Source organism: Asterias rubens, chromosome 1, assembly GCF_902459465.1.
Source record: "Asterias rubens chromosome 1, eAstRub1.3, whole genome shotgun sequence".
In the NCBI taxonomy this organism is placed as follows: Eukaryota; Metazoa; Echinodermata; class Asteroidea; order Forcipulatida; family Asteriidae; genus Asterias; species Asterias rubens.
The window spans coordinates 16,145,843-16,171,949 of record NC_047062.1 but is presented as its reverse complement, the minus strand read 5'-3'; the positions used below and the strand labels follow the sequence as shown (position 1 = coordinate 16,171,949).

The 26,107-nt window shown below is 36.4% G+C and overlaps 1 protein-coding gene across 2 annotated transcripts; it reads right to left on the bottom strand.

Annotated features, from left to right (window-relative positions):
* Positions 1-511: 511 nt before the first annotated feature.
* LOC117307042 (serine/threonine-protein phosphatase 6 regulatory ankyrin repeat subunit B-like) lies at positions 512-23,608 on the bottom strand. 2 transcript variants are annotated; one of them, XM_033791796.1, is made up of 17 exons: positions 23,013-23,608; positions 20,852-21,039; positions 18,337-18,556; positions 16,483-16,735; positions 14,063-14,368; positions 13,061-13,259; positions 12,103-12,236; positions 11,387-11,547; positions 10,408-10,876; positions 9,419-9,585; positions 8,078-8,152; positions 7,371-7,498; positions 6,077-6,198; positions 5,335-5,443; positions 4,082-4,242; positions 2,479-2,504; positions 1,556-1,638 (listed from the first exon to the last, which is right to left on the bottom strand). In XM_033791796.1, the coding sequence occupies exons 1-16, from the start codon at positions 23,463-23,465 to the stop codon at positions 2,485-2,487; spliced, it is 3,165 nt and encodes a 1,054-aa protein (XP_033647687.1). In that variant the 5' UTR covers positions 23,466-23,608; the 3' UTR covers positions 1,556-1,638; positions 2,479-2,484. The 2 variants fall into 2 exon arrangements, with proteins under 2 accessions (XP_033647610.1, XP_033647687.1); XM_033791719.1 differs by lacking the exon at positions 2,479-2,504 and having other exon boundaries at positions 512-1,638.
* Positions 23,609-26,107: the final 2,499 nt, after the last annotated feature.

The window sequence follows — 26,107 nt, the reverse complement described above, 5'->3', positions numbered from 1 at the left end:
AAAAAAATTGAATGAATTTTTTCAAGATTCAGATAATATGCTTGTATTATGCGTTTATGTAACATCAGCTTTCCAAGTATCAAGTACAATAATGAAAGTGTTGAATTTTGAAACTTAGAGCACATAAACTTAATTGCGACTGACTCCCACACACATACTGGGATCGAGAGTGTGTGTACCATCCCTGTAAACTACACCGCGCTTAACAATGACTGTCTTGACTTCAAGACTAACACAACATTGGTTTAAAGGCAGTGGACACTATTGGCAATTGTCAGAGACTAGCCTTCACAGTTGGTGTATCTCAACATACGCATAAAATAACAAACCTGGGAAAATTTGAGCTCAATCGGTCATCGAACTTGCAAGATAATAGTGAAAGAAAAAACACCCTTGTCACACGAAGTTGTGTGCGTTTAGATGATTGATTTCGAGACCTCAAGTTCTAAATCTGAGGTCTCGAAATCAAATTCGTGGAAAATTACTTCTTTCTCGAAAACTATGTCACTTCAGAGGGAGCCGTTTCTCACAATGTTTTATACCATCAACCTCTCTCCATTACTCATCACCAAGATGTCCACATCTACGAATTTATGGCATATTCAGCAAGTTCTTTCAAAGAAAGTTTTTATACCATCTTTATGCGCAAATCTGTGAACATTTCTATTTTTCACAAGTCTGAGAAAACCTGTAAACGGGTTGCTATGGGAACCAGAAACACATGTCAACCCTTACTCATCCACGATAAGTGTTACAGCTATTTTTGTACAGAAGACCTACATCTTTATGTCGCATCCAATGGACAAAGCAATTTTCTAAAGTATCTTGCTCACGGACACAAGTGCCATGATGGGACTCGAACCCACGGTTGCTCTTTACCGCTCAGCCACAACTTGCCACGATAAGCAACGCTTCTTGTAATTAAGGCACACTTTAAACTAGAAAAAATACACTGAACGAACTGATACAAAAATAAATACTGAATTATTCTAGTTAGTATAAATTAACTTGTTTACTGTACATATTTCGTTTTATGCTATAATTATATATATCACAGAGTTCATAAACAGTACTGCACAACAAATACTGGATACAATGATTGTCAAAAATAAATGTCAGTGAATATTACAATAAAAACATCCTAAAGACTGAACCACTTTATGAACCACTTTATGTGGTGAATATACAAACTAGATCGAATATTACACCATATTCTTACATATTATATTTAAACTAGCTTTGGCAAATAACCTCTTAACTTATCGTACCCCATTATCAGACATGTGTGATCTTTTTTATGTCCTCAAAAAAAAGTGTCATCGATCCCACATGTACAACCCACAATACATGTTTATCACAAGAGGGCAGTATCACTCAAGAAATACTATTGACATGGGATGTAAAAAGACAACTAAAATCAGCAAGATATATTTTGTTTGGTGACAAAGACTTATTTATTTGTATCATACAGAAATTCAAAAAATCACTGAAGGGGTTATAATAACTGTGAGACGTCATCTCAGAGCCAGAATGATGGCTGTTTTTGATATGAAACCCGTTTTCTGAACTCCTCTGGTGTTAAGAAGTGAAGAGTGCATCGTGGTCGACCACCACCATCCCACCTTGGGGTACAGGGTTCTGTAGAATAGTTAAAGAAGAGGAGATTGTAAGGCCACCACAAAACTCATTCATTTGAAACTATTCTTGGCAAGTTTAACAATATTATACAGTTCAAAATCACATCAAAATAACACTATAGACTGGTTGTCCAAATTTGTCATATACTAAGCCTATCGTACCTAGGGCTACGCAAATGCATAAAAATCAAAATATCAAACATGCAGATAACTTTAATTGTGTGCAGACTATATAATTAAGTGACTATGAGCAGACTGAAGAGCTTTACAATAAAAACCGCATACAAATTGGTTAGTACAGTATGTGAGGGAGCTCCAACTTTCTAGTTCAAATGGATAAAACCTCACAAGTATGACTGTCACACATCTTGACATACTTAACTCCAAGTATACATTATGGACTCCCTTGTATATTTTGTCATGCAACTACTTAGTCCATTACATGGTATCCAATCACACAAAAATTACTTCATGAACCAGCCATTCAAATGGCCGACATATTGCTTTAAAAAACACACAAACATTACATTTACACTACAATTCTGACCCACACATGATATTTAGTCCAAGGAGAAAAAATATTATTGATTACAGTGGCTAAACCTACGTTTACACATGGAGAAGGTTTGATAGAATTTTCAGGCTATTAAATCACAACTTTTCTAATATTCCAAGGAGAAAAAAAAATCAGAAATCAGAATCAAGTAGAAAGAATAACACCATGCCAGCATGCAGTGACCATCAAATATTTGGCACAGCATGAAGTGATGAAGTACAGTGAGATGTCAAACTGCATAATTTGGACAAGCAGTTTCTACAATCACAGTCCTGTATTTATTACCCTTTTCTATCGCCTCGCCCCGGCTCCTGATGTCCAGCAAAGCAAGGCACAGGAAAAACATTCAGGCATTAATATTTCAATAGGAAGCAATGTAATAGGGTTAAAGGTTAACAAATGACTTTGTTTTTTAAAGGGTCACAGGGTGCTCACATTTGTTGGAAAAAAAAATATTTGCAGGCAAGCTTTTTAACTTGATGTATAAAGTCATATATGACTCGAATCTGACCGTTATCACAAAATTACAATTAAGTTGTTATTTTGAAGGAAAACAAAACAACCATATGATAATTATAAGATATTGCAACTTTATATTTTCATTTTATGGGAGCTGGGGTTGATTTCACAAAGAGCTAAGATTGATACTTTAAAGTTGTGAATCAATCTTAATTGCTGATCAAAGTGTTATGTCACAATACAAATGAAGACTCATCATGATGAATCTTAGTGCTTCCTGAAATCGACCAAAGGAAGTAAATATGAGCATATTTTGAAGAGAAAATTATTTAAAGGTACATGTTGTTACTACAACTGGTATCAGTTAATTAAAAGATTTTAGTTAAAAGAAGAGAATCTTACTTGATATCATTATCAAATAAAATTCAAACTTGATATCATAATTGAACAAATATGGAAAAGGAATATATGCCTAAATATATGTTAAGAGACAAGAGTCAAATCTGCAAAGAAAATCATAAAGATGGCAAAGGTTAGTGAGTCAATCATCTCCAAGGCCTATAATTCAATGCAAAAATCTAGGGGCCTGGTAATTATGTCATGTTCTTATTTAGCAACTCACATCTGCTAAGGAAGTTGGCAAATTTTCAAGGGGTGTTCTGATAATTTACCGAAGGAAAATAAAACATGCAGAGACATTGACACTTGGGAACTGAACTCCTTGGAAATGGTTCCATAAACATGGTTCATTACTTTGAGCTTTTGGACATTTCTGTTAATAAATTTACTCTAGTGAATGAGGTCATTTCTTCAGTCTCTGCTTTTGGTGTGGCGAGTCAATAAACTATATCATAATCAATTGTATATGGACAGGAAAGTGGACAAACCTGGGAAAGAAAAAAAATAAATTAATTTGACTAATGGCTTTTCAAGCAAATCTACAAGTCTGAAACATACTGACTTAGGCAGTGGACACTACTGGTAATTTCTCGTGTGACAAGGTCGTTTTCTTCTTTCACTATTATCTGGCAACTTTGATGACCGATTGAGCTCAAATTTTCACAGGTTTGTTATTTAATGCATATGGTGAGATACACCAACTGTGAAGGCTAGTCTTTGACAATTACCAATAGTGTCCACTGCCTTTAGTCATGGCTAAATTTTGTAGGTAAAATCCACAAGAAACAAAACATTTGGACAGATTTGGACGGATTTTATTTTACAAGACCAGACTAAAAATGAATTGCACAAGCACTCAGAGAAGATCTCTCTTATTATTCATTCGGTATACACTTTGAAACTCAACAGAATTTAAAGATATTATTTTATATAGCTAATATAATAAACAGGGTACAAGTTAAAACGACAATAGTTCTCTGATGTGAATACCTAATAGTGTGTAATGTAATACTTCTCCATGAAGTCTTACCTTTCAAGTCGTATATGCCCTCATATTCTCTGATCTTCATCTGGCTTGCGCTGGGGTACATTGCAGCTCTGTTTAATTCTCCCATCCTCCTACGGAGTTGAGCTTCCTCATGACCACTGAGTTGGCTCTCGTTGCTTCGTCTTCGTCGAGGCTCTGGCTCTCTGCAAGGAAAAGTCACTCAGAAGTTGTAACTTGTATAAGGTTTTGTATGGTTATTAACGGTTTAGTCAGAATAAAAAAATCAACCAAATGGCTGACACCATTCAAAATTACAAAATAGAAATTAACAATAAACGGGTAAAAGCATAAAATTACATACACATTGTATGAGTTAAGAAAAAGAAAATATCATTAATGGGAAAAAACATGCATCAAATACACACACACAAAATAAACCACATTTGCCAACTCGGCCCTACAGAGGGGCTCCGAAGTCAAATTCAGATCTTGTTGTTCTCTAAAACAAAATTCAATAGAGCCCTTATGAAAATGGACAAAAAGAGCAGGTCTCTAAACTCACAATAAATTGGTGGAAATGCAACTGTGTTTGATACCCTTAAAATGATTTTTGTTTTTGGTGGGTAGCCTGGTTAGTCAAGTAATTGAAAAGAGGAATGTAAAATGTATAGCACTTTAATGACTAAAGTAATAAATAAATATCTGCATTTAAGCTTTTGTAGCAACAACTACGTCCTCATCATCGTCTAATGCAATTTGAAGTTTTTTCTTTATTGCATCTAATTTCATTGCTGTTGCTACAAAAGCTTATGCAGAATTACTAGTTAGCCATAATAATAAATAATAATAACAACAAGCATTTATATAGCGCCAAAATCTGCCTAAAAAACAACACTCAAGACGCTTTATATAAATTAAAAGAAGTAAAACAGGCAGCCAATAAACAGACCGAAATGTATGAAACAATGTTAGGCATAAACAGGAATTTCATGAACCACTAAAAAACAACAACAAAAACCCATGAAAGAACATAAAACATTAAATGATTCCTAAGAAGGAGGAAGAAAAAAAAGAACCGTTAACATTCCAGTAAAACACTTCAAGAATGTAGACAATGACAACAACATTTAGTAAAAAGCATTTAAATTATAGTCATTAAAATGCTACAATTTACTTTCCTCTTTGCAGTTGCAATTATATAACTGATGATTGATGATTGCAGCAGTAGATAAAGCTACACACCACGGCTGCACAAAACCATGATCGACTGAACTATTTCTGACATCTAAACCTACCTTAGAGGGATGATAACTTTAGCATTATATGGTGACTTAACAGTTCGATGATCAGGGATGGAGTGGCTACGCCTCATTGGTTTGGGGTGTCTTCTACTCCTGTGACCAGCTGGAAGTAAACAAAAGCAGTCTCTGTTAAGGCAGTCTTTAAGTTAGTGTATAACATCTGTTGGTTGTAATTGAGAGCATTATTTTTCATTGTTTTGACTATGGCTGGTTTTTCTGTAAAGCAACTGTTTTATTATTTACACACACCGTTTTAAGGGTACTCTCTTAATGTAAAAGAGTGAAAAAGCACTCTTTGAAGAGCCATATGAAGGACAACTCTTTTTGGAGTGGTCTTCCCCTCTTTTAGATTGAAGTTTGCATCTTTTTGAGTGATTTTTCACTCTGTCCTGGAGTGAAACCACTCTAAAAGAGTGAAATAACCACCACTCTTTTTGAAGAGCCATTCGAGGGACAGCTCGAAATGTAAAGAGTGGTGTTTTTCACTCTTTTACATTTAGAGAGTAAAAACAAATTGTACTCTTTATCCCCGATGCAAAACTAACATCTGTTAAAGCAACATTCTCAAGAATACAACTCTACAACCATGAATTCTGTTGGCAAGTCATGGTGTATTGGAACCTGACAAGCCTGGAATTTCATCTTTTAACATGTTGAAAGGGCATGGCAACTTTCATTTGGAAAATCTTATGGGAACATGGGAACATCGACTGAGTGTATTGACTTATACCCTTACCCATCTTTGGGGAATTCATAAGCTTCATGCTCGATGACGCTTGTTGTATTCTTGTCTTCTGCAAATGGTCTTTGTTCTTTTTCTCCATCCATGCTTCATTATTTTGCTGGCTCGAATCAAACCTGGAGGGTACATTTCAAGTACAAATCAACATCGTTCCACATTTACCCGACACAGAGCTAAATACTTTGGCCAGTGATATTGGCCTTTCAATGTGGGTGCACCACCTGGCATTCAACACAGCACTTCATATGCCTGCAGATGGAGCAAGTTATCCAAAGAACAGAAACATATGTAAAAGTGAATGATATCTTAACATTATTTACACTCAAATACTCCCAATCAATTTGAGCGAACTCATCGACAACTCAAAACCACAGCGAATGATATACATATTTATAGTATAATTATTATCAAGTGATTGCAATTTGAACACTCTGGCCCGAAGGCCAAAATCGCTTCATTGTTTATAGTTAACGATATAAAATTGTCAAATATGACAAATAGACAATTACAAAAAAACAACAAACACAAAAGCCAAGTGGCTTTAGCAGTCTACAGCAAATTTAAAAGAATTCAACTTGAGACTAGAAAAATACAAACAAGGTGCAAGCAAGACGGTCATTGTTGTAAACCAACCAGGCCCGTCTTTGGCATTTATGAGTTCCGTTAGAGCAGGTATTGCGGAATGTTTGTATCGGTCTGTATTGCAAAAAGGAACGATTTAAAGGAAGCTTGTGAACGGTCTGAGAGTAGGAAGGTTAATGTACAATACATTGTTTAAAAAATAAATAGTCCATGTGGAATCCAATAAATTCTGACGCAAATTCTGCATATGTTGCTACATTATTAAATAATAATTAACCATTCTTATATAGCGCATAACACATAGAAATCAAACATGTCCCTAAGCGCTCTTGAGAAAAACACAACAGAATACAAAGACAAGATGTACTGGGTAACAAACAAAAACAATATTAAGGCCCTCTGCTAGTGTCATCACCCTCCTAGATCTCTCCGCTCCTCCCAAACTTCCTGACCACCACCACACCTAGGGCTAAGTCATATGGCTCCAAGGCTTTTTCAATCACCTCACCCAAATTGTGGAATGCCCTACCATCTTCACTTAGAACAGCTGCTACCCTCGACCATTTTAAATCAAACCTCAAAACCCATCTGTTTCAACTTGCCTCTCATTCCTTGTAATTTTAAGTTTTAGTAAATCGCATCAAGGTTTCTTCCAGTTATATTTCGCGGAATATAAGATTGTTCTAATATTATTATTATTACTGACCTGTTTCCATCAGGTATTGATTCATCACCACTAGCCTGATTCTCACCCTCTCTGTCTCCACTGTCTGATACCTTAAAGTGTGATGCACGGAACTCATCCAAGCTGGCTGCTGCTGATGCATTAGCTCTCTACACACACAGAGAAGAGAAGTCTGACCATATTATAAATACCTTCACTCATGAGTCTGAATTTCTTGCGACTGACTTAATTGTGAAACAAGTTGCCGTGTGCTATCAAGTAAGCAGAACCTACTACCACCTTCAAGCGCCAACTCAAACCTCAACCATTTCCCAGCCTGGGATCTGTTAGTTGTAATGTTTTGGTTTTTTTTCAATCCGGAGCAAATATGTTCAAGCAGGAAGAAGAATAATCCCTAATAGGAATACACAATCTGATTCTCAGATTCAAATTTTGGGGCATAAAAACTTATACATACTTTTTAAATAGCCACATTGCTTCAAAGTGAAATGTTTCTCAAAATTCTGCGATAGGGTTTCAATGGCTTTTATTGCCAATAATTTTAAGAGTGATAACAAAATTTATACCATCAGCATCACACAAGGGGCTTGGACGGAATTGCTTTTGCGAGTGTCAGGCGCACCACAGTTGGTTATCTAACAATGGTTCTTTCAAGTCATGCTGATTGATGTGAGAGTATTCGGCTTGGTAACAAACAAAGACCCTTAGTAGATAGAGTTGAGTTATACCTGAAATCTTTCTTCGATGTCATGCAGTCTCCTGACTACAGCAATATCTGTCTGGGTGCTTTCTCTCTTGCTCTCCTGAAAACCAAAAAACCAAAAAGTGTTTAACTTAATTTTTGTATTACTTCAATATGCAACAAAGAACATACAAAGACAACAAATCGCAGAATTAATATTCAATTAATGAGAAAAACCAAGACAAAAGACAAACGAAAAAATTGAGGAAAAACCCAAAGATACAAAGGACTAGACATTACCAACCTGATACAAAGCTCTTGCTGAATGCCCTCTCAGAAACATTGCTATTTCATTCTAACATAATATTTCATTTTAACTATACTTTTGAAGAAAGTGTAGATTATTTTTTTTACAATTCTACAGTTTGCTGAAGAATTGTTTATTTATCTCCCAGTATGAGAACTGCCACGAATCTGTAGAAAACCATTCAAAATATACAAAATATAAATTGTTAAAAATACAACAAAACAATCAAATATAAAAACAAAACAATATTTAAAAAAAAACCAATTTACAAAGATGATTAAAACGGTAGTGTTCCAAGAAGTTTTAAATCTATAAATAGCAATTGACAAGTAGAAGAAGCTAAGGTGTAATGGAAAATAATTTCAGGTTTAAAGAAATAAATTTAAAATTTAAAATTAAAAAAACTTGGAACCAAGAAAGTACATTATTAATCTTTGACCTGTAGGACAAAAAATAACCTTAAACAGTTAAACAAAATGTTCATTAAGAAGCCGCTGATTAAAGTTATCCATGTTGAAAACTATTTAGTTCTGAAACTGGCTTAAAAGTGAATTTCTCTTGAAATTACCACCAAATATTTCCATGGCCGAATTGGCAAAGCGCTCAGTAATTTTTTTTATTTTAACTGCTTTTGCTGGTCTTTCTACATTAATATGGAAGTGGCCGAGCGGTTAAGAGCACCGAATTCAAACTCTGGTGTTTCTGATCAGCAGAGTGTGGGTTCGAATCCCAAGCCGTGACACTTGTGTCCTTAAGCAAGACACTTCACCATTGCTTCGGATGGGACGTAAAGCCATTGGTCCCATGTGTTGTGTAATGCATGTAAAAGAACCCAGTGCACTTATCGAAAAGAGAAGGGGTTAACCCCTGTGTTCCTGGCTGTGGCTACTGTATCCCCTGTAGCACCTTGTAAACCCTAATAAGGTGCTTAAATAGTTGGGTCTCAGAATTCATCACTGCAATAACCTATCTTTCTGAAAGTTTGTATATATACTCAGCGCCTTGAGTACCTTGTTTGGTAGATATGTGCGCTATATAAGACTTTGATATTAATATGAAAAGGAGATGATTTCAGCTTACATTTTGTTCTACGTCTTTATAGAGCCTTTTGCAGCTTCTCTCCAGTTCTGTCTTGAGTTCCTCTAAACGGCCAACAAGTTCTTTCTTCTGGCTCCTGGCTTTTTGCCTTGCCTCTGACAGCTCTTGGGCTTGAGAGTTGATGACTACATCCAAGAATTCCACGTTATCTTAATTGGAAAAAGGAGGAGAAAGAAATCTTATGCAACTATGAACAATCTTTTAGGCTTTCAAAATCTGGGACCAATTTCTTAAAAAGAGTTGAGAATGTCCCCGACTCCCTGCCCATAACCTTTCATTTAACAAACAATTTGGGTTAGACCTTACACTCCACAAAGACACAAGGAATTCTGTAAAATAAGACAGAAGTTTTAAGGAATTTCATTGCAGCTAAATATCAGCACATTTTTAAACAGCTATTAAGCCAAGCATAACAGTATTATATGTGAGGTTCTTACAAGTTCATGCTTTTTTAGAGAACTTTTACAAGATATGTTTTAGTAGGCCTGCACTCCAAAACTCTAGTGATTGTTCCCCTGTTACTGAACTTGAAATATTCTAGAGGTTAAAGACAGTGTACACTATTGGTAATTGTCAAAGATCAGTCTTCTTACTTGGTGTATCTCAACATATGCATAAAATAACAAACCTGTGAAAATTTGAGTTCGATCGGTCTTCGGAGTGGCAAGATAACTATGAAAGAAAAAAACGCCCTTGTCACACGAAGTTGTGTGCGTTTAGATGGTTGATTTCAAGACCTCAAGTTCTAAACTTGAGGTCTTGAAATCAAATTCGTGGAAAATAACTCCTTTCTCCAAAACTAGGTCACTTCAGAGGGAGCTGTTTCTCACAATGTTTTATACCTTCATTCTCTCCCCATTACTCGTTACAAAGTAAGGTTTTATGCCAATAATTATTTTGAGTAATTACCAATAGTGTCCACTGCCTTTAAATTCTTGTGACAAAAGTGTCTACTAAAATAAACCACCAACCTTGTAAATATGTATTCCAGTTGGCTAGTTTTGTCTCCAATTCTTCAGCATTTGTTTTGTTAGGGCCGCTTTTACACTTGCTTTGAGGTTTCTTCCTAGCTACCCTGTCCTCATTCGTCTTCAAGTCCTGGTCTGACGAGCCCTCTTTACTTTTGGCCTCATCTTCCACCTCTTCTTTGACAGGAGGCTCTTGTGTTTCGTCTCGTTCCTGGTCTTGCTCCTTATCATCACCCAAGTTTTGTTCTTCATCCATCTTCTTGTGTTTCTCATCTTCGTTCAAATTATGAAGTGCAATCTCCTCTCCCGAAGCATCTCTTCCATCTTCTTCTTTATCTTTTTCTTCCTCCTCACTTTGCCAGAGCTCCTCAGGGATTTCGGAGCCATGTTTAGCTCCCAGGGAGAGTAGGTATGCGACACACTCCCTGCTGTTTGACTCCTCTGCACAGTCAAGGGGTGTACGTGGTTTCCCCTAAAAAGAAGAATGAGGTTACGATGGAGAATTGGTCATCTTTTTTTGTTTTAAATGGTGTTATTATTATTGTTTGTTTAGCACTCACTGGATATGTACATGTATTTTGGTGTTTACATTGTCTCTGCTTGTGCCTTGAACATCTGTAAAGATTGATTTGGCGCATTACAAATACCTACTATTATTATTATTATTATCTTACAGGTACAAATAGAATTTCAAGTTCATTACTCGGAAAAGACAATTGACACATACAAAGGAGAGGGGAAAGCATAACAAATATATATGTACAGTGCTTGTTATTAGTATTAATTTTAAAAATCCTTTTTTGTTTTCTACATTGAAACGAACAAATTCACAAAACATTAAAACAAAATTGGCAAACGGCAATTAAGTAATTGAACACAAGGTTGAAAGCATTACTGATGATTCAAGCTTATCTCTACCACTTCAGATAAACTCGACACACCTCAAACTAAAATACAGAATGGTCCCAAGAAGCCAACGTACCTGTTTAGTCACACAGACAGAGTTAATATTTGCCTCATGCTGATGAAGAAGTGTACAGAGCAAGACACTGTTATTGGTTGCAGCGTGATGCATTGATGTCAGTCCACTGCCATCCCTGGTATTCACTTTACAGCCATGCTTCAATAAGAAAGACACAGCTTCTGTGTTGGGCAAAATAGAAAGAAAAAAAATGATGAGAGGAACAAAATGAAACTCACATGCAATGGGAAACATTTTGTTATTCATTTAGTAAAATCAGTGAAAGGCAGAAAATGAACATGAAAGCAATTCAAAATTAAACCAAAAGAGAAGACGAAATAAATAATAATAAATTAAATATAAATGTTAATAAACTAATAGATAAACTAAAATACCAACCACCACATTAATCACATAGTCTTTAGGTTAATACATTTTTGAAATTAATCATTTTGAAAATCTATTTGCATAAAAAATCTCATGAAGAAAACCTTCAATCAGCAACTTTAAGATTATACTATACTGATGTCACTAAAGCACAGTTAATACTTCAAGCGAAAGCGATGACGAAGCACAATCTGTGATGCAAATAATACCTAACGAGATGTTTTCTTCTTGTGCCGCAAGGGAATTCACTTTGCTTTTGCAATTTGTGCAATAAAAAAACTTGAACCACACTTTACTCATCTGGAGTGACCATTTACGCTGTTAACAGTTCATATTAACATATGATTTACCTATATGTTGAGCTTTAGCAGCTTGAGTTAGTGGAGTATCTTTGCTGATAGTGCGAAGCTGAAGTGAGCCTCCATAATTATTTAGTAACTTCAGGATCGGTACTGAACCTCTAGATGCAGCACAGAATGCCGGACTGATGAGAAATTCAGAAAGTCAACTTATTTATTATTATTATTTTGTGATCGTGCAACTGCATAAAAGTCCTTGATTTCAACAGATCATAGACACCATAGAAGTTGAATATTAACTAGCAACGGTATACCTTTGGTTTTGGGAACCGTTTGATTGTTTTAATCCTATATAAATGTAGATATGCACAATAAAATTAACATTTCAAAACGTGGGTGCGCTTTTGAGATATTGCCCAAAATACAAAGTGGTTATGTCCACAAAGGAAGAATAATCCGTAACCTGAAAAAGCTGCTGTAGACTTTAAACAATAATGAGTTTTTTTTGCCATTATAGTTTTAAGAATAATTACCAAACACACTTTGCCTTTAAGCCCTTTTTTAGTATGATGAGAATTACAATTCATAATCAATATTCCACACAGGGAACATGACTGAACATATTTTTAAAAAAATGCGTATTTTATTTTATAGTTACCAATCCCATTCCATTGACATTTGCATGAAAGTACTTTTACAACTTGCTCTTAGCCCCTTGGAATAGCTGACAAGTTACAATGACAGTCTGAATGTTGAAAGACAAGGTCAGAACATTTGTAATATTTTTATTCATTCGACTATTCTCAAGTGAGAACTTCAGACAAAAACTGAAGACGAGCAGAGTATACTGTTTGAAACTTCAAGACCAAACCAGCTCTTGTCGGAGCCAACACTCCCTCAAAAGAGATTTACACATGGTTGTATAGTTGTACCGCAAGTTGACTTTTATTTACAGTTTATTCCTATTAACACCACACAGAGCTTAAAAGATCACTTTATAAAAACTTACCTCTTCCCATCTTGATCTTTCCAGCTTGGCGATGCTCCATATTTCAGCAGCGTGAGGGCGCACTCACCGTGATCCATGGTGATAGCGTAGAACAGTGGTGTGCAACCCCCTTTGTCTGCTGGGTTCGGTTCGCAGCGACAGTCCCTAAGTAATGCCTCTAAACAGGACGGGTGATTTCGACATACAGCACAGTGTAGAGCTGGTAGTAGAAGAAAGAAGAATATCAGCATATAACGTTTGTATGGCTTCTGACTGGCACCCCGATCAAAGATATTGACAAAATAGTGACACTGCCAACATAGGGCTATATATAGCTCAGTTGGAAGAGCGCCGGCACGTTATTTAATCCGGAGGCCGTTGGTTTGAATCCCACTCTAGTCAATTCTTCGTTCAACCCCCAAAATCATATAAAATAAGAACACACACTGCATTCAAGCCTTGAAGATTTGGGACACCCCACCAAAATAAGACACTTATCAGTAGTGAAAGTGAATACAGCCAAAACATTACTGTACCTTTAAAATCAGTGTGAAGTCTAAAAGGAACTGTACAGGGGCCAATTTCATAGAGCTGCTAAGCACGAAAATTTGCTTAGCATGAAATTTATTCCTTGATAAAAACAGGATTATCAACCAAATTTCCATTTGTTGCATATTGCTTGTATTGAGCTGTTGTTTGCTTACCCTGAAAATCATGTGGAAATTTGGTTGGTAATCCTGTTTTTTTTTCAAAGAAGAAATTTCATGCTAAGCAAATTTTTATGCTTAGCAGCTCTATGAAATTGGGCCCAGGATTGGTAAGGATACAAAAATATTACAGAGGATACAGAATTATTTCCCTCTGAAATGAAGTTCAAGAAAACTGTATCTGAAAATCTTTAAAAAACACAACAGCTAATTTCAGTTGTTACAACCAAAGTCCGGAGGTCTTTGGTTCAAATCCCGCTCTAACCACTGTTTCTTCGTTCAACCCCAAATTATTGAATACAAGAATGACAAATACCTGTTAAACCATTGTCATCAGAGAGGGTTATATCAGCTTTTAAGTCAACCAGCAGTCTACAAGCTTTGATATTACCAGCAGAAGCTGCCCACAATAGTGGCGTCTTGCCGCCTTTATCCACACAATTAACAGAGCTGCCACCTTTACGGAGTAGAGCCTGTAGGCATCTCAGCCCAGCAGTAGCCATGGCTGGATCTCCACACATCTGGGTGGCGTAGTGGATTGGGTAGGCTCCGTGGATGTCCGGGGTGGCTGGAGTGCAACCACTCTCAATCAGGAGAGAGATACAGTTGTAGAGACCACACACTGTGGAGAAAAGTCAACAAGAATGGATGTTAAGTTTGCATTGGGATAGAGAATAATATTTTGATTTTACCCATTTTTGTTTACACAATGCAAAGCTTCAAACATCACCTATACTGATGTGTGTTTTGCACTGTATACTCAGTACTTTCTCAAGTCATGAGACCAAACAAATCCATGGGAATATTATTCGGGTGGGATCCGAACCCACAACTTCAATCCTTATAGGATTCAAACTGCCACTAGCTACCGGGCAATCTCGGGGTCTAGTGGTAAGACAGCTGCTGTAGAACAACAGGGGTCATGACCTTTAATACCACCTAGAAAAGAACCTTTTTTCTTATGACTTGAGAAAGTAGTGAGTGTACATTGCCTAGCACACAACTGGTTGGATAAAACACAAATATTAGTTAAACAAGCATGATAAAAATTGGTGGCTTGCACTATGCCCTATACGCATGTACCAAAAATGCCCTAAAATGCTACCAACAACATTTGACCTTGACCCATTTAGCCAAAAAGGGTACAGCTAACAGCTAAGACCACACCTTGAATTGACTATTAAAACAACTCCTATTTCTACCTTCATGCTATCACAAAATCCTCAATCTGTCAAAGACATTTCCATTGTCAAGAATGTTAGAAAACAAGCAAATCTGCCATATCTCTGATTGTATGGTTATGTTTACTCAAAAAATAACACAGTTTCACAAACATCCATTTTCAAGCATACCTTACTTAACCCACCTGCGTACCTCTCTTTCAAACCCATCAAAAAATAGTTCAATAAAAGATCCTACTAAGGACTACTTGACCTCATAAAGAAACACTGTTTTAATACTAGGCTGTTAATGTTTACACAACACCTGTATTTATAAGGAAGAGATTAAAATATCCATTGATTTTTGAGGGACTACAGCATTGAATCCCCCCCCCCTAAATTATCAGAGTTGCCCAGTAGCTCAATGAAAGCAGAAAGTCAATATTCAATCACCGTAAACCTTAAAGCGTCCAGCCTATTAGGTACTAAGCTGTTTTTTAATTGACACCTTTATAAATGTAGCCTTCACGTAAAAAAATTTCCGGAAGCAATTTTCTCAGTTGAGAAAAAAAAAAGGTTGTCTATTGTTGACAGCCTTTTGTGCCAGTAGTGCCAAAACTCTGAGACGCATGACAATGCATTCTCTACACATATACAAAATAAAAAAATTAAAAAAATTAACTCAAGATTCAATTTGTTTTTATTGTTGTAATAAAGAAACATGAAATATGTGTTCCCTGTGTATAAATAAGGAGAATAAGTACAAGTAAAGGCATTCACAAAAATAGAGAACAAGAATTAAAAATTAAAAATTTAGACTGACCATTTCCAGAAAAAGTTCCAGGTGAAAGATAAATGGTTGGTTAAGAAAATTTTGTTAAGCAACTGTTTTGCTTTATCCTACAGTTCCCTCACCCCTCCCATCCATTCCGCCCTGACCTACTAAATCAGGTATAGAGTTTTCATCTTTAAGGGGAAAAGTTCATTTTATATTTTGCAAAAGGCAGTTCCACTAGTAAATGGGTCACCAAGGGAGGAACACCAGACAGCCTGAAGAAAAACCCTCATGTCATGGGAAAGAACCAAAATCACATATTGCCTTCGCCGGGTATCGAACCAGTCGTCGACTTCACCAAACTCTTCCTAACTTAGGACTAATCTTAATAAGACTTAGGACGAGTCCCAGCCCTGCACTGTGGCATGTAAACACTAAGATTAATCCCGAGTTACTTACTCGTCCTAACTTAGGATGGGTTCAATGCGTCCTACGCCTTTGGATACGGAACTTAACTCCTCCTAAGATTATTCCTAAGTTAGGAAGAGTTTGGTGAAATCGAAGGTCACATTGGTGAGAGGTGAACTTTACACAAAAGCCAACCATGCCTTTACTCCTACCGTCGATTTCACAAAACTCTTCCTAACTTAAGATTAATCTTATGACTTAGGACGAGTCCCAACCCTGCACTGTAGCATGTAGACCTTAAGATTAATCCTATCATCCTAACTCGAGATAAGACGAGTCCTAACTCTTTGTGAAATCGACGGCTGGCCTGCTAAGTATAGCCGGTATATCTACCTGTTGCCCAATGAATAGCTGAGTGTTGTTCATTATCCATCGCGTTGATATCTACATGCGGCAGTACCAGCTGGATCAATTCAATGTCGCCATCTATAGTTGCCAGATGTAAAGCGTTGCGTCCTTCGGAATCCGTCAGAGCAGCGAGTGATGGATCTGCTTCAATGAGCATCTTAACACAGTCGTTGTGGTGGTGCTCAATGGTGTGGTGCATTGCAGTCTTACCCGACTTGTCAGTTGCTTCAAGGGAAGCCTGTTGCCAATTGAAAAAAAAACAATTTAAAGGCACTGGACACTATTGGTAATTGTCAAAGACCAGTCGTCTCACTTGGTGTATCTCAACATATGCATAAAATAACAAACTGGTGGAAATTTGAGCTCAATCGGTCGTCGAAGTTGCGAGATATGAATGAAAGAAAAAACACACTTGTCACACGAAGTTGTGTGCTTTCAGATGCTTGATTTCGAGACCTCAAATTCTAAATCTGAGGTCTTGAAATCAAATTTGTGAAAATTACTTCTTTCTCGAAAACTACATTACTTCAGAGGGAGCCGTTTCTCACAATTTCTTGTATTATCAACAGCTCCCCATTGCTCGTCACCAAGTAGGGTTTTATGCAAATAATTATTTTGAGTAATTACCAATAGTGTCCACTGCCTTTAAAGGCACTGGACACTATTGGTAATTACTCAAAACAATTGTAATTGTAATAGTAAAAAACATTTTGAGAAATGGCTCCCTCTAAAGTAACATAGTTTTTGAGAAAGAGGTAATTTCTCACTCAAATGATAAAAAATTCAGCTGAAGTCTTTTATTATGCATCTGAAATCACACAAATTCGTGCAACCAGGGTGTGTTTTCCTTCATTATTCTCTTGCAACTTCGATGACCAATTGAGTCAAATTTGTACAGGTTTGTTATTGTATGTTGGGATACACCAAGTGAGAATACCGGTCTTTGACAATTACCAAACGTGTCGCAGTGCCTTTATTTATCATTGTTCAGTCAAATTATGATTGATGGTGGTTTACAGCCACACAAACAAAATCAGTGAGTTGACTGAACTGGCAGATCGTAATTGCAACATAATGAAACAAAATTACTGTACTGTATGCTCACAACTCTTGATGCGGGTATACCATCAAATAAAGAAACCACCAAAGCTGACTGGCCAGGCAATTTGATGCAACATAATTATGAAAAGAAATAAACAGCATTGCATGCTCACTATTTAACCCTAGAAATGTTAATATTTACTCTAATGTGTAATCTGCTCTTTGTATTTTTATATATCCTGCCTTTTGTATTTTATGTAAAATTTGTGATGTAATTGTCATGTTTTTACACTCAATTTTGTCAAAGGCGTTTCCATTACCAGGGATGTGAAAGGCTGTTGAGGAAAAAAAACTGAACTCTGTGAGCAAAGCGTGAAAGCATGCGAGCTTGAACACTTGCGAGCATGAAGCCCAATTGTTCACATTTATCTTTGGTTTTAAAAAAGCCCTACTCTGCAATCTGGGGAGTAATTGGTTATATCTCCATTTCTTTTAGAATTTTAATTTCTTTTTGTTAAAGGTGGAACACCGTTTTAAAACGGAGGAATCACATCCCTGCAGTGCAAAAAATGTTTGGTGATAATTGTCAAAAAAACTGAGTTTCACAAAAACGCATTGTCATGCACACCTTACTCAACATACCTCCTTTTTTCAAATTCATCAAAAAAATCAAATAAAAATCAAATGCTCTTTAGAGAATGCTTGACCTCACAAAGACACATTCCTGTTAGGAATGTAATTGTAATATTTTTACCTGTAAAATAAAACATACAAAAATGAAATCAATGCAACACTCACCCCAAGATCTATCAACATTTCAACGATTTGATAGCTTCCTTTCCTACCAGCAATCATCAACGGAGTGACACCATCATCGTCAGAAATGTCTAAGATCTCTGGATTAATCTTATCTCCTTCTTCAACAATCAAGCTGAGGATCTCTGGGTTGTGTGAAGCGCTTGCTGCTGCGATGACAGTGACCTTGCTGTGATCAGTCAGATGACTACAGGCTCCATTCCTGCCATCAAGACAATCAAATTTGTGTTTTTTAAATAAAAGGCATTTGACACGTTTGGTAATAATTGTCAAAGACCTGTATTCTCACTTGGTAAATCCCAACATAATATGTATAAAATAAAAACCTTGGGCTCAACTGGTCATCGAAGTGGCAAGAGAATAAAGAAAGATAAAAACACCCTTGCTGCACAAATTTGTGTGCTTTCAGATGCTTTTATTATTTGAGTGAAATTATCTCTTTCTCAAAAAATTATATGTTACTCTAGAGGGAGCCGTTTCTCACAATGTTTCGTAATATCAACAGCTCTCCATTGTTTGTTACTGAGTTTTTATGCTAACAATTGTTTTGAGTAATTACCAATAGTGTTCCAGCAGTGTTTGCATTTGGCATGACGCTTCACACTGGGCCCAATTTCATAAAGCAGTTTTAAAAGAATGCTTTGCTAAGCAAAACAAATGAGTGGGACACCAGTCGCAACAATGAAAACTTAAGGAATTTTTGCTAGTAACCTGTTTCTGCTTAACCAGGTTTTTCTGTGCTTAGCAAGCTTTTGCACTTAGCACTGTTTTCTTCTATAAATTATGTCAAATAGTCCTTGAGACAGAACAGGACCCAATCTTCTTACCATGGAACTCTATGTTTACACCCCATAGAGTTATGTGCTTTACACAGCAACAAACCCATAATTTATGGGTTTGTTGCTATGATAATAATTTAGTAAATTTATATTGTGCTCTCTCCAGGACCAGCCAATTCAAGTAGCACCATAAGCACAGAATTCCCATTACACATCCGAACCATGAAGAAAACTGTAAAATGTAAAACCTTGAAATGTAGGCTATATTGTTGTATACCATTCCACATCAACCCAGACCACTGTCATTCTTTTGTACTATTCTTCTTGTTTGGATTCTAATTTGTGAACCGACTGTAAAAAAAAGCCCCTGGGTGTAGTAGAAACAGTAATACAAAAAGGAAAACAATACATTAAGAGACTGGATACTCTGATAAAAATAGAGACAATGTTAGGCAGAACCAGGGCCCAATTTCAATAGAGCTGCCTAAGCAAAAATAAGTTGCTAAGCATAAACAAATTCTTCTTACCAGATTAAGATTACCAGCCAAACTACCAACTTACAAGTGAAATTTGTGACTGGTATCCTGCTCATTTCTTAGCAGAAATGTGTTATAATTTTTTTTCTGCTTTAACAGCTCTTTGAAATTGGGCCTAGGTGTAAACGCATGCACGTAAGTCAGAAATAAAATTTCTATTTTTAGAGGAGTTATATTGCCACTTGTGCCATTGATTCTTCCAGTTGACAAGGCGCCTTGAACTCGCTGTGGACGCCGAGTATACCAATTACACACATCTGTTTCCATAGTTTCATTACGGCATTTTTCAAAATGAGAATTGGGAACAATGAACATAATTAGTTTTCCTGAGAGCAAAAAAAAAATGTCTCCTGATGTTTAAAATATACAGAGAAAAGTATTTACACATTTTGGCACCTGCATACATTTTTTACAATTTAAATTAAAACATTCAGCGTGCACACTGTTTGTAAATTTCTGTCCAAAATTTCCATCTATGTATATTTGTTGTACATAAATTGTTCACCCTTTTTTGTTTATCCTAAAAATGACTTTCAAATAACACTTGTGGATAAAACTTAGTGACAAAAGACAATACGTTACAGGCTTACAATTTAACCGAATGGAAGACACTGTGTAGGCTTTCCATGGCATGTTTATAGTATTTCTTCTGTTTCACAAAATTTATGTAAGTTTATACAGTGTCTTTCATGATAAGTAATAATCTTTACCGGGGTATTTGCAAAATCATGAAAGTATTCCGTGATTTCCTTCAGATTACAGTTTATAGTGTGTAGCCACAACGATTCATTATTCTTCAATGTCTTTGTTTACCACTTAATTTTCACCCATTTTTAAACAAAAATAGTTTTAAAATGGAAACAAGTTCCAATGTTGTCATGACTTGTTTTTAATTTATTTAAGCCCACCGTTCAATTTTCCTTTTACAATTGGTTTTATTTTGTTTATCATGTAGGGCCTAAAGACAATCACAAACAAATATTTTCTTATTTTTAATTATAAATTTCATTTCAAAATAATGCTTGTTCAAAAAGATGTTATAACATAGAGGTAAAGAGATAAATTTTGCAACTAAAAAAAGAAACAGGGGAAAAATAGAAAATTTAAAACATCAACCATAGAAAGCAGGTTTCTTGATTATCATCTAAGAAAATGTTAATTTGCCCTCATTTTAGTACTTACCTTAAAAGAAGTTTCAGGATGTCAGTTCGTTGACCCCAAACAGCTATATGTGCGGCCGTCTGTCCCTCCCTGTTTGAGGAGTTTGGTCTTACACCACATTCTAGCAGAATTCTAACAGCTTCTGTGTGGCCGAGCTGCGTAGCGTACACGAGTAACGGGGTACCGTCTGCATCGCACTGCTCCAGCACCTAAAGTGGTTAATTAAAACACTGGATTGTCAGCACGAGGACCGAGTATATGGCATAATCAATAGTTTAAGCGCTTTAATTAAATTCACTGAAAATTAAGCGGATCAATTTTAATAGAGGCTGTTGTTAGTTATTCAAGGAGAACTACAATCGAATAAATAGAAAAGAACATTATTGTATGTTAGTCAGTATTATTTGCTGGAAAAATACAAACAATAGTTCATGGCCCCGATGTTTGGACCCTGCAGAGTTCCTTGAACGCCTTCACGAAAGACTCTGCTATAGGGTCGAAACGTCAGGCCATTAACAATTTTTTGAGTTTATACAAAAAGTCGCCTTGGCTGGTTTGCAGCAGCTTATTTCATTTCTGACAAGAAGTCATTTTGACAGGCCCAATAATTCTGGGGTTAAATACTGTACCATATCATAGCAGAAACTAACGTACCTGGAACAAACAATGTTTTTCTTTTTGATTCACGTATCAAATGGAAACATTTTGACAAATGACAGCTGAATGAAAGTGAATTGTTTAAAATGATGATCCCCTCACGAGCAATTGATAAAAACAGAGTTCAAGTCAGACAAGGAAGGAAACGAAGTTTGTCCGACTTGTCAACAGATTTTCTCCCCTTTTGCAAAATAAAATTTCCCAAGATAAAAATAATACACCTGTTTTTGGTATACATGGTAGCTTCCCCCCCCCCTAACCACCTGCTCTGCTCACTCAGTGTCTAAACCAACTGAAGTGTCCAGAGACTGACTATAGCCAAGTTTTAAAAAGTTAGACCTTTAAAATGTCTCCCTTTCTTCATCCAGACAAAATACCACCCAACTCAAGCGACCTCCAGATCAGCGACAATGTAATCTAACAAGTCAAATTTGTCTATAGTATGCACAGAGTTGTACACATTCAAACCATGTAATGACACTGTAGGTGTAGCCACAACGGTCACCAATCAATGCTACTCAACACTGTTGGTGCGTTAACCATGGTGAAAAGCAAATAATGCAATGTCTTTATCATTTACATTTTTAAGCAACCAAAATGGTTTTCTTGCTGGAATTTATTCATGACTCAAATAAGATTTGGTAAACCTTAATTTCCATCTTTGTTCACCTTTTTGTGGAGCAATAGCAAAATTGATCTGAATAGATGTACTATTTTATATGAAATATCTTTTATGAGGTTTAGTGTTATAGGTGTCGTCAAGGTGCACTACCAAGAGCAAGGTAACAGGCAAACGATGCAAAAATTGTCTTTCATTTAAACCCTTTTCTACAACCAATATGGTTTTCTTTGTTTTCTTTATGGAATATATTTCTGATTCAAATTCAGATTTTGTAAAACTTTATTAATTAATAAAGAGGATTTCAGTTGTTTCACCTATTACTGTGAAGCAATGTGTACACACACTAATTTAAGTGAATTTAATTGTTGTACTATTTCAAATCTTTTAATATGGAAAAATAAATGGTTGTATTAAAAGGACTATTCAATCATGATTAAATCCGATTTTGTTTTTACTTCATCAACTTCCACCACAAAGAAACTTGAATACACTATACTTACAGAGGTTTGAGATTTATAGCTCCATGTTTGAAGCAATACTATAAATATTTTGTTTTTAGGAAAAATTTCCGTATGGCGCCACCACTTTTTCATTCGATATGAAATAATATAGTATCTTATTTACCTCAATGAGATATCCCTTTTTGTAAAAATGAGTGAAAAAGTGGTGGCGCCATACGGAAAGTTATCCTGTTTTTTCTCTGAATACAAAATAAGTGAGTTTACTTTTTCTTTAATATACTTTTCACATCAAGTCAGCAATTCATTTTGTCAACCACCTCCATGGTGACACCAATTGCTGCACACTAATTGTTGCACACTTCATGCACTTATGTACACTTGTCACTGGACTGACATGGACTGACACAGTGACAAGTTATGATGAAAGATCCAAAATTAATACCTGTTTTTCCACTCGAGCACACAGCAACTTAAAACAAGTATCTGCATTCACACGAACGGCAAAGTCTAGCACATTCTGTCCCTTTTGATCCCCGAGACTTGGATCAGCTTTATGGTCGAGAATTGTTTCCACAAAATCCACCCTCTTGTAGAAAACAGCCCAGTGCAGAGCAGTCCTGCCCAGCTTATCCCTAGAGTCCGGATTAGCACCGTGCCTGAGCAACAAACGACCGCACTCGAGATGGTTTGTGGTACGGGTGTTCCACGCGTTGTTACCCACTCGACCAGCTCCCTGAATGCACTGGATCAACGGCGTGGCCCCGTCTTTCGGACTCTTGCTGTTTGTGTTGACAGTGTTTTGATGACCCTTCTTGTTGCCGTTCAGTAATTTCTCAAGATTTTCCGGATTTCCAAATCTGACAGTCTTGAATAAGTTTTCATCAGCGTTGCGCATCTTGAAGACTGAAGCAGAAGTATGACTGAGACAGTTTCTCAACAAGAAATAAAACGGGAGAGTTCAAGAAACTTGTTAAAGCATCTTCCTTCCGTGGGTAAACAGCACTAACATAACAAAACAGCAATCTAAGATTGTGTCCACTTGTTGTTCGTTCAATGATTGTACACCACACTACCATTGAAGTGCAAAATCTGTGCTTTGCTTCTCCTTGGACTATTCCATTATTTTGAGACAGGGGTGTAACCATCTTTAAACTTAATTCATTTGCCTGATGTTATAATAATAGCAAACATTTATGTTTTTTACACAATGCCTTTAAAACATTACTGTTAAACAGATGTTTCGTTTAATTCTTGTTTCTTTCCATGTCTATGGGGTCGTCTTTATTGCTCCATGGTCTTAGAGATGAAAGACGTCGTGTCCTCCTCCTCCATACATCATGCACCAACTTAACCACTTGCCGGCAGAGGGCGCAGTACTGTTATCTTTCTAAAAAAACTTCTAAACATCTGCTCACAAGATATTTTGTTTGTTCAATTCGTCAACCGCAACGAATGGTATATTCATCAGAGATGCAAGATTGAATAAAACGACGGCAAGGCGAGATTGAAAACCTAATCCGACTTTGATATGAGTCATTAACTTCATTAAACCTTCCTATTGCATACAATGTTATATTTAATTCCAGCACTGTTAGAAAGGTTATTTTTTAGATGTTGAAGAAAACTTTTACACAATTTGGGCTCTGTGCACTAATGGTAATTATTCAAAATGATTGTAAGCATTCAGAATTGGCAACGAGCAATATTGAGAGCTGATAGTATACAACATTGTGAGAAACGCCTCCCGCTCTGAAGTAACGTAGTTTTTGAGAAATAGGTAATTGTTGGCAACGAGCAATATTGAGAGCTGATAGTATACAACATTGTGAGAAACGCCTCCCGCTCTGAAGTAACGTAGTTTTTGAGAAATAGGTAATTGTTGGCAACGAGCAATAATGAGAGCTGATAGTATACAACATTGTGAGAAACGCCTCCCGCTCTGAAGTAACGTAGTTTTTGAGAAATAGGTAATTGCTCAATCAAATAATGAAATACTTCAGCTGAAGCCTTTTATTATTATGCATCTGAAAGCACACAAAGTAATGCAACAAGGGTGTTTTTTCGTTGTTTCATTATTCTCTTGCATGCAAATTGGACGACTAATACTGGGCAAGTTGTCCTAAAGCTACTTTTTATGCTCACAGCTCTATGAAATTCGACCTTGGTTGTGGATAACAAATAAAGAACCCCGGCTGAACCCATCTCAGTGTTTTCAATTAAGTTCATCATCGGCTTCAGCTTGAGTTATGAGTATGCCTTGTAATTGAATTGAATTGCTTGATAGCCTGGGACAGTATTTAACACATTGAACTAGACTGCCCAGTCATGCATCATGCACTGAGCAATGATTAACGCCACTGGATCAAAAAGCTCATTACCAAAATGTCTTCAAAAGTGTTTTCCCGCTTCATTGAATAGTTACTTTAACATCTTTATGAGGCACTGTGTAAAGTAATTCTGTTCACTAGGGATTTTATCATACCGATTAAATTGGTTGATCTGTTTGCTGTCACTTGATAGTAATGACTATTGAGTTATGATGAAACAAGTTGACTATGATTAGCACGTCTAGCTTAACTTTAAAGTATGACTGTCTCTGATCCGAATCTTTGAGAGGTTTCGATCGGAACATTTCGATCATCTTCATAACGCATCATGCTGAAATTTCTCGGAACCGACTGGCCCACGTGCACCTGTAATACGTTTTGTAAAAGATTATAATATAGATGATGTCTATACTGCATGTCCTGGGGACGTTGGGGGGGGGGGTGGGGGCGGGGGAGGTAACTTGAAAGCAACTGTTCTGTGTCGACAAATGAACCGAGGAAAATGTTCCGCTAAAGGCACTGGACACGTTTGATGATAATTCAAAGACCAGTAATCTCACTTGGCTTATTATACATAAACAAACAAATCTGTGAACATTTGGGCTCAATAAAAATTGGTCACTGCAATTTCAAGAGAACAGCGAAACACATTGTTGCATTATGTGTGCTTTCAGATGCATATTAAAAGGCTTTAGCTGAAGTATTTGATTATTTGACTGAGAAATTACCTTATTCTCAAAAACTACGTTAATACTTCAGTGGGACCTATTTCTCACAATGTTCAACAGGTCTACATTGGTCGTTACCAAGTAGGCTAAGTGTTTTGAGTAATTACCAGTAGTGTCAAATTTCTTAATATTTAATGTGGATGTAATGATCTGCGCCCTGACTGTCCAAGTCTGACCTATAGTCCTGACCTATTTTCATTGGGTCAAGTTATGCTGACCAAGTATTAATTGTTAACTTAGGCCCAAATCCCGAATGCAGCTCAAGTAGACACGGGTCTGACATCGGGGGTTTGATACCGCGGTGCTCACCAATGCTGTTTCACATAATGTTCCTAATTTATTTACATTTAAAATAAAATAAATACAAAAACAGTGTCTATCGCCATTTTAATAATTTCTTTTTCTGGTATTATTTGTTAAAAAAAGAACTCGGTTCAATAAACAACAAAATAGTCGTCGGCTGCGCGCAGTCGGCGGCAAAG

Bases quoted from the DNA above. Each gene is read 5' to 3' on its own strand.
- LOC117307042 (XM_033791719.1), bottom strand. From the start codon at position 23,465: ATGCGCAACGCTGATGAAAACTTATTCAAGACTGTCAGATTTGGAAAT. The intron at 18,557-20,851 runs GTAAGTACTAAA...TCTTGATGGCAG, and splicing joins ATCCTGAAACTTCTTTTAAG to GAATGGAGCCTGTAGTCATC. The intron at 4,243-5,334 runs GTAGGTTTAGAT...TTTTCCTTGCAG, and splicing joins AAAGTTATCATCCCTCTAAG to AGAGCCAGAGCCTCGACGAA.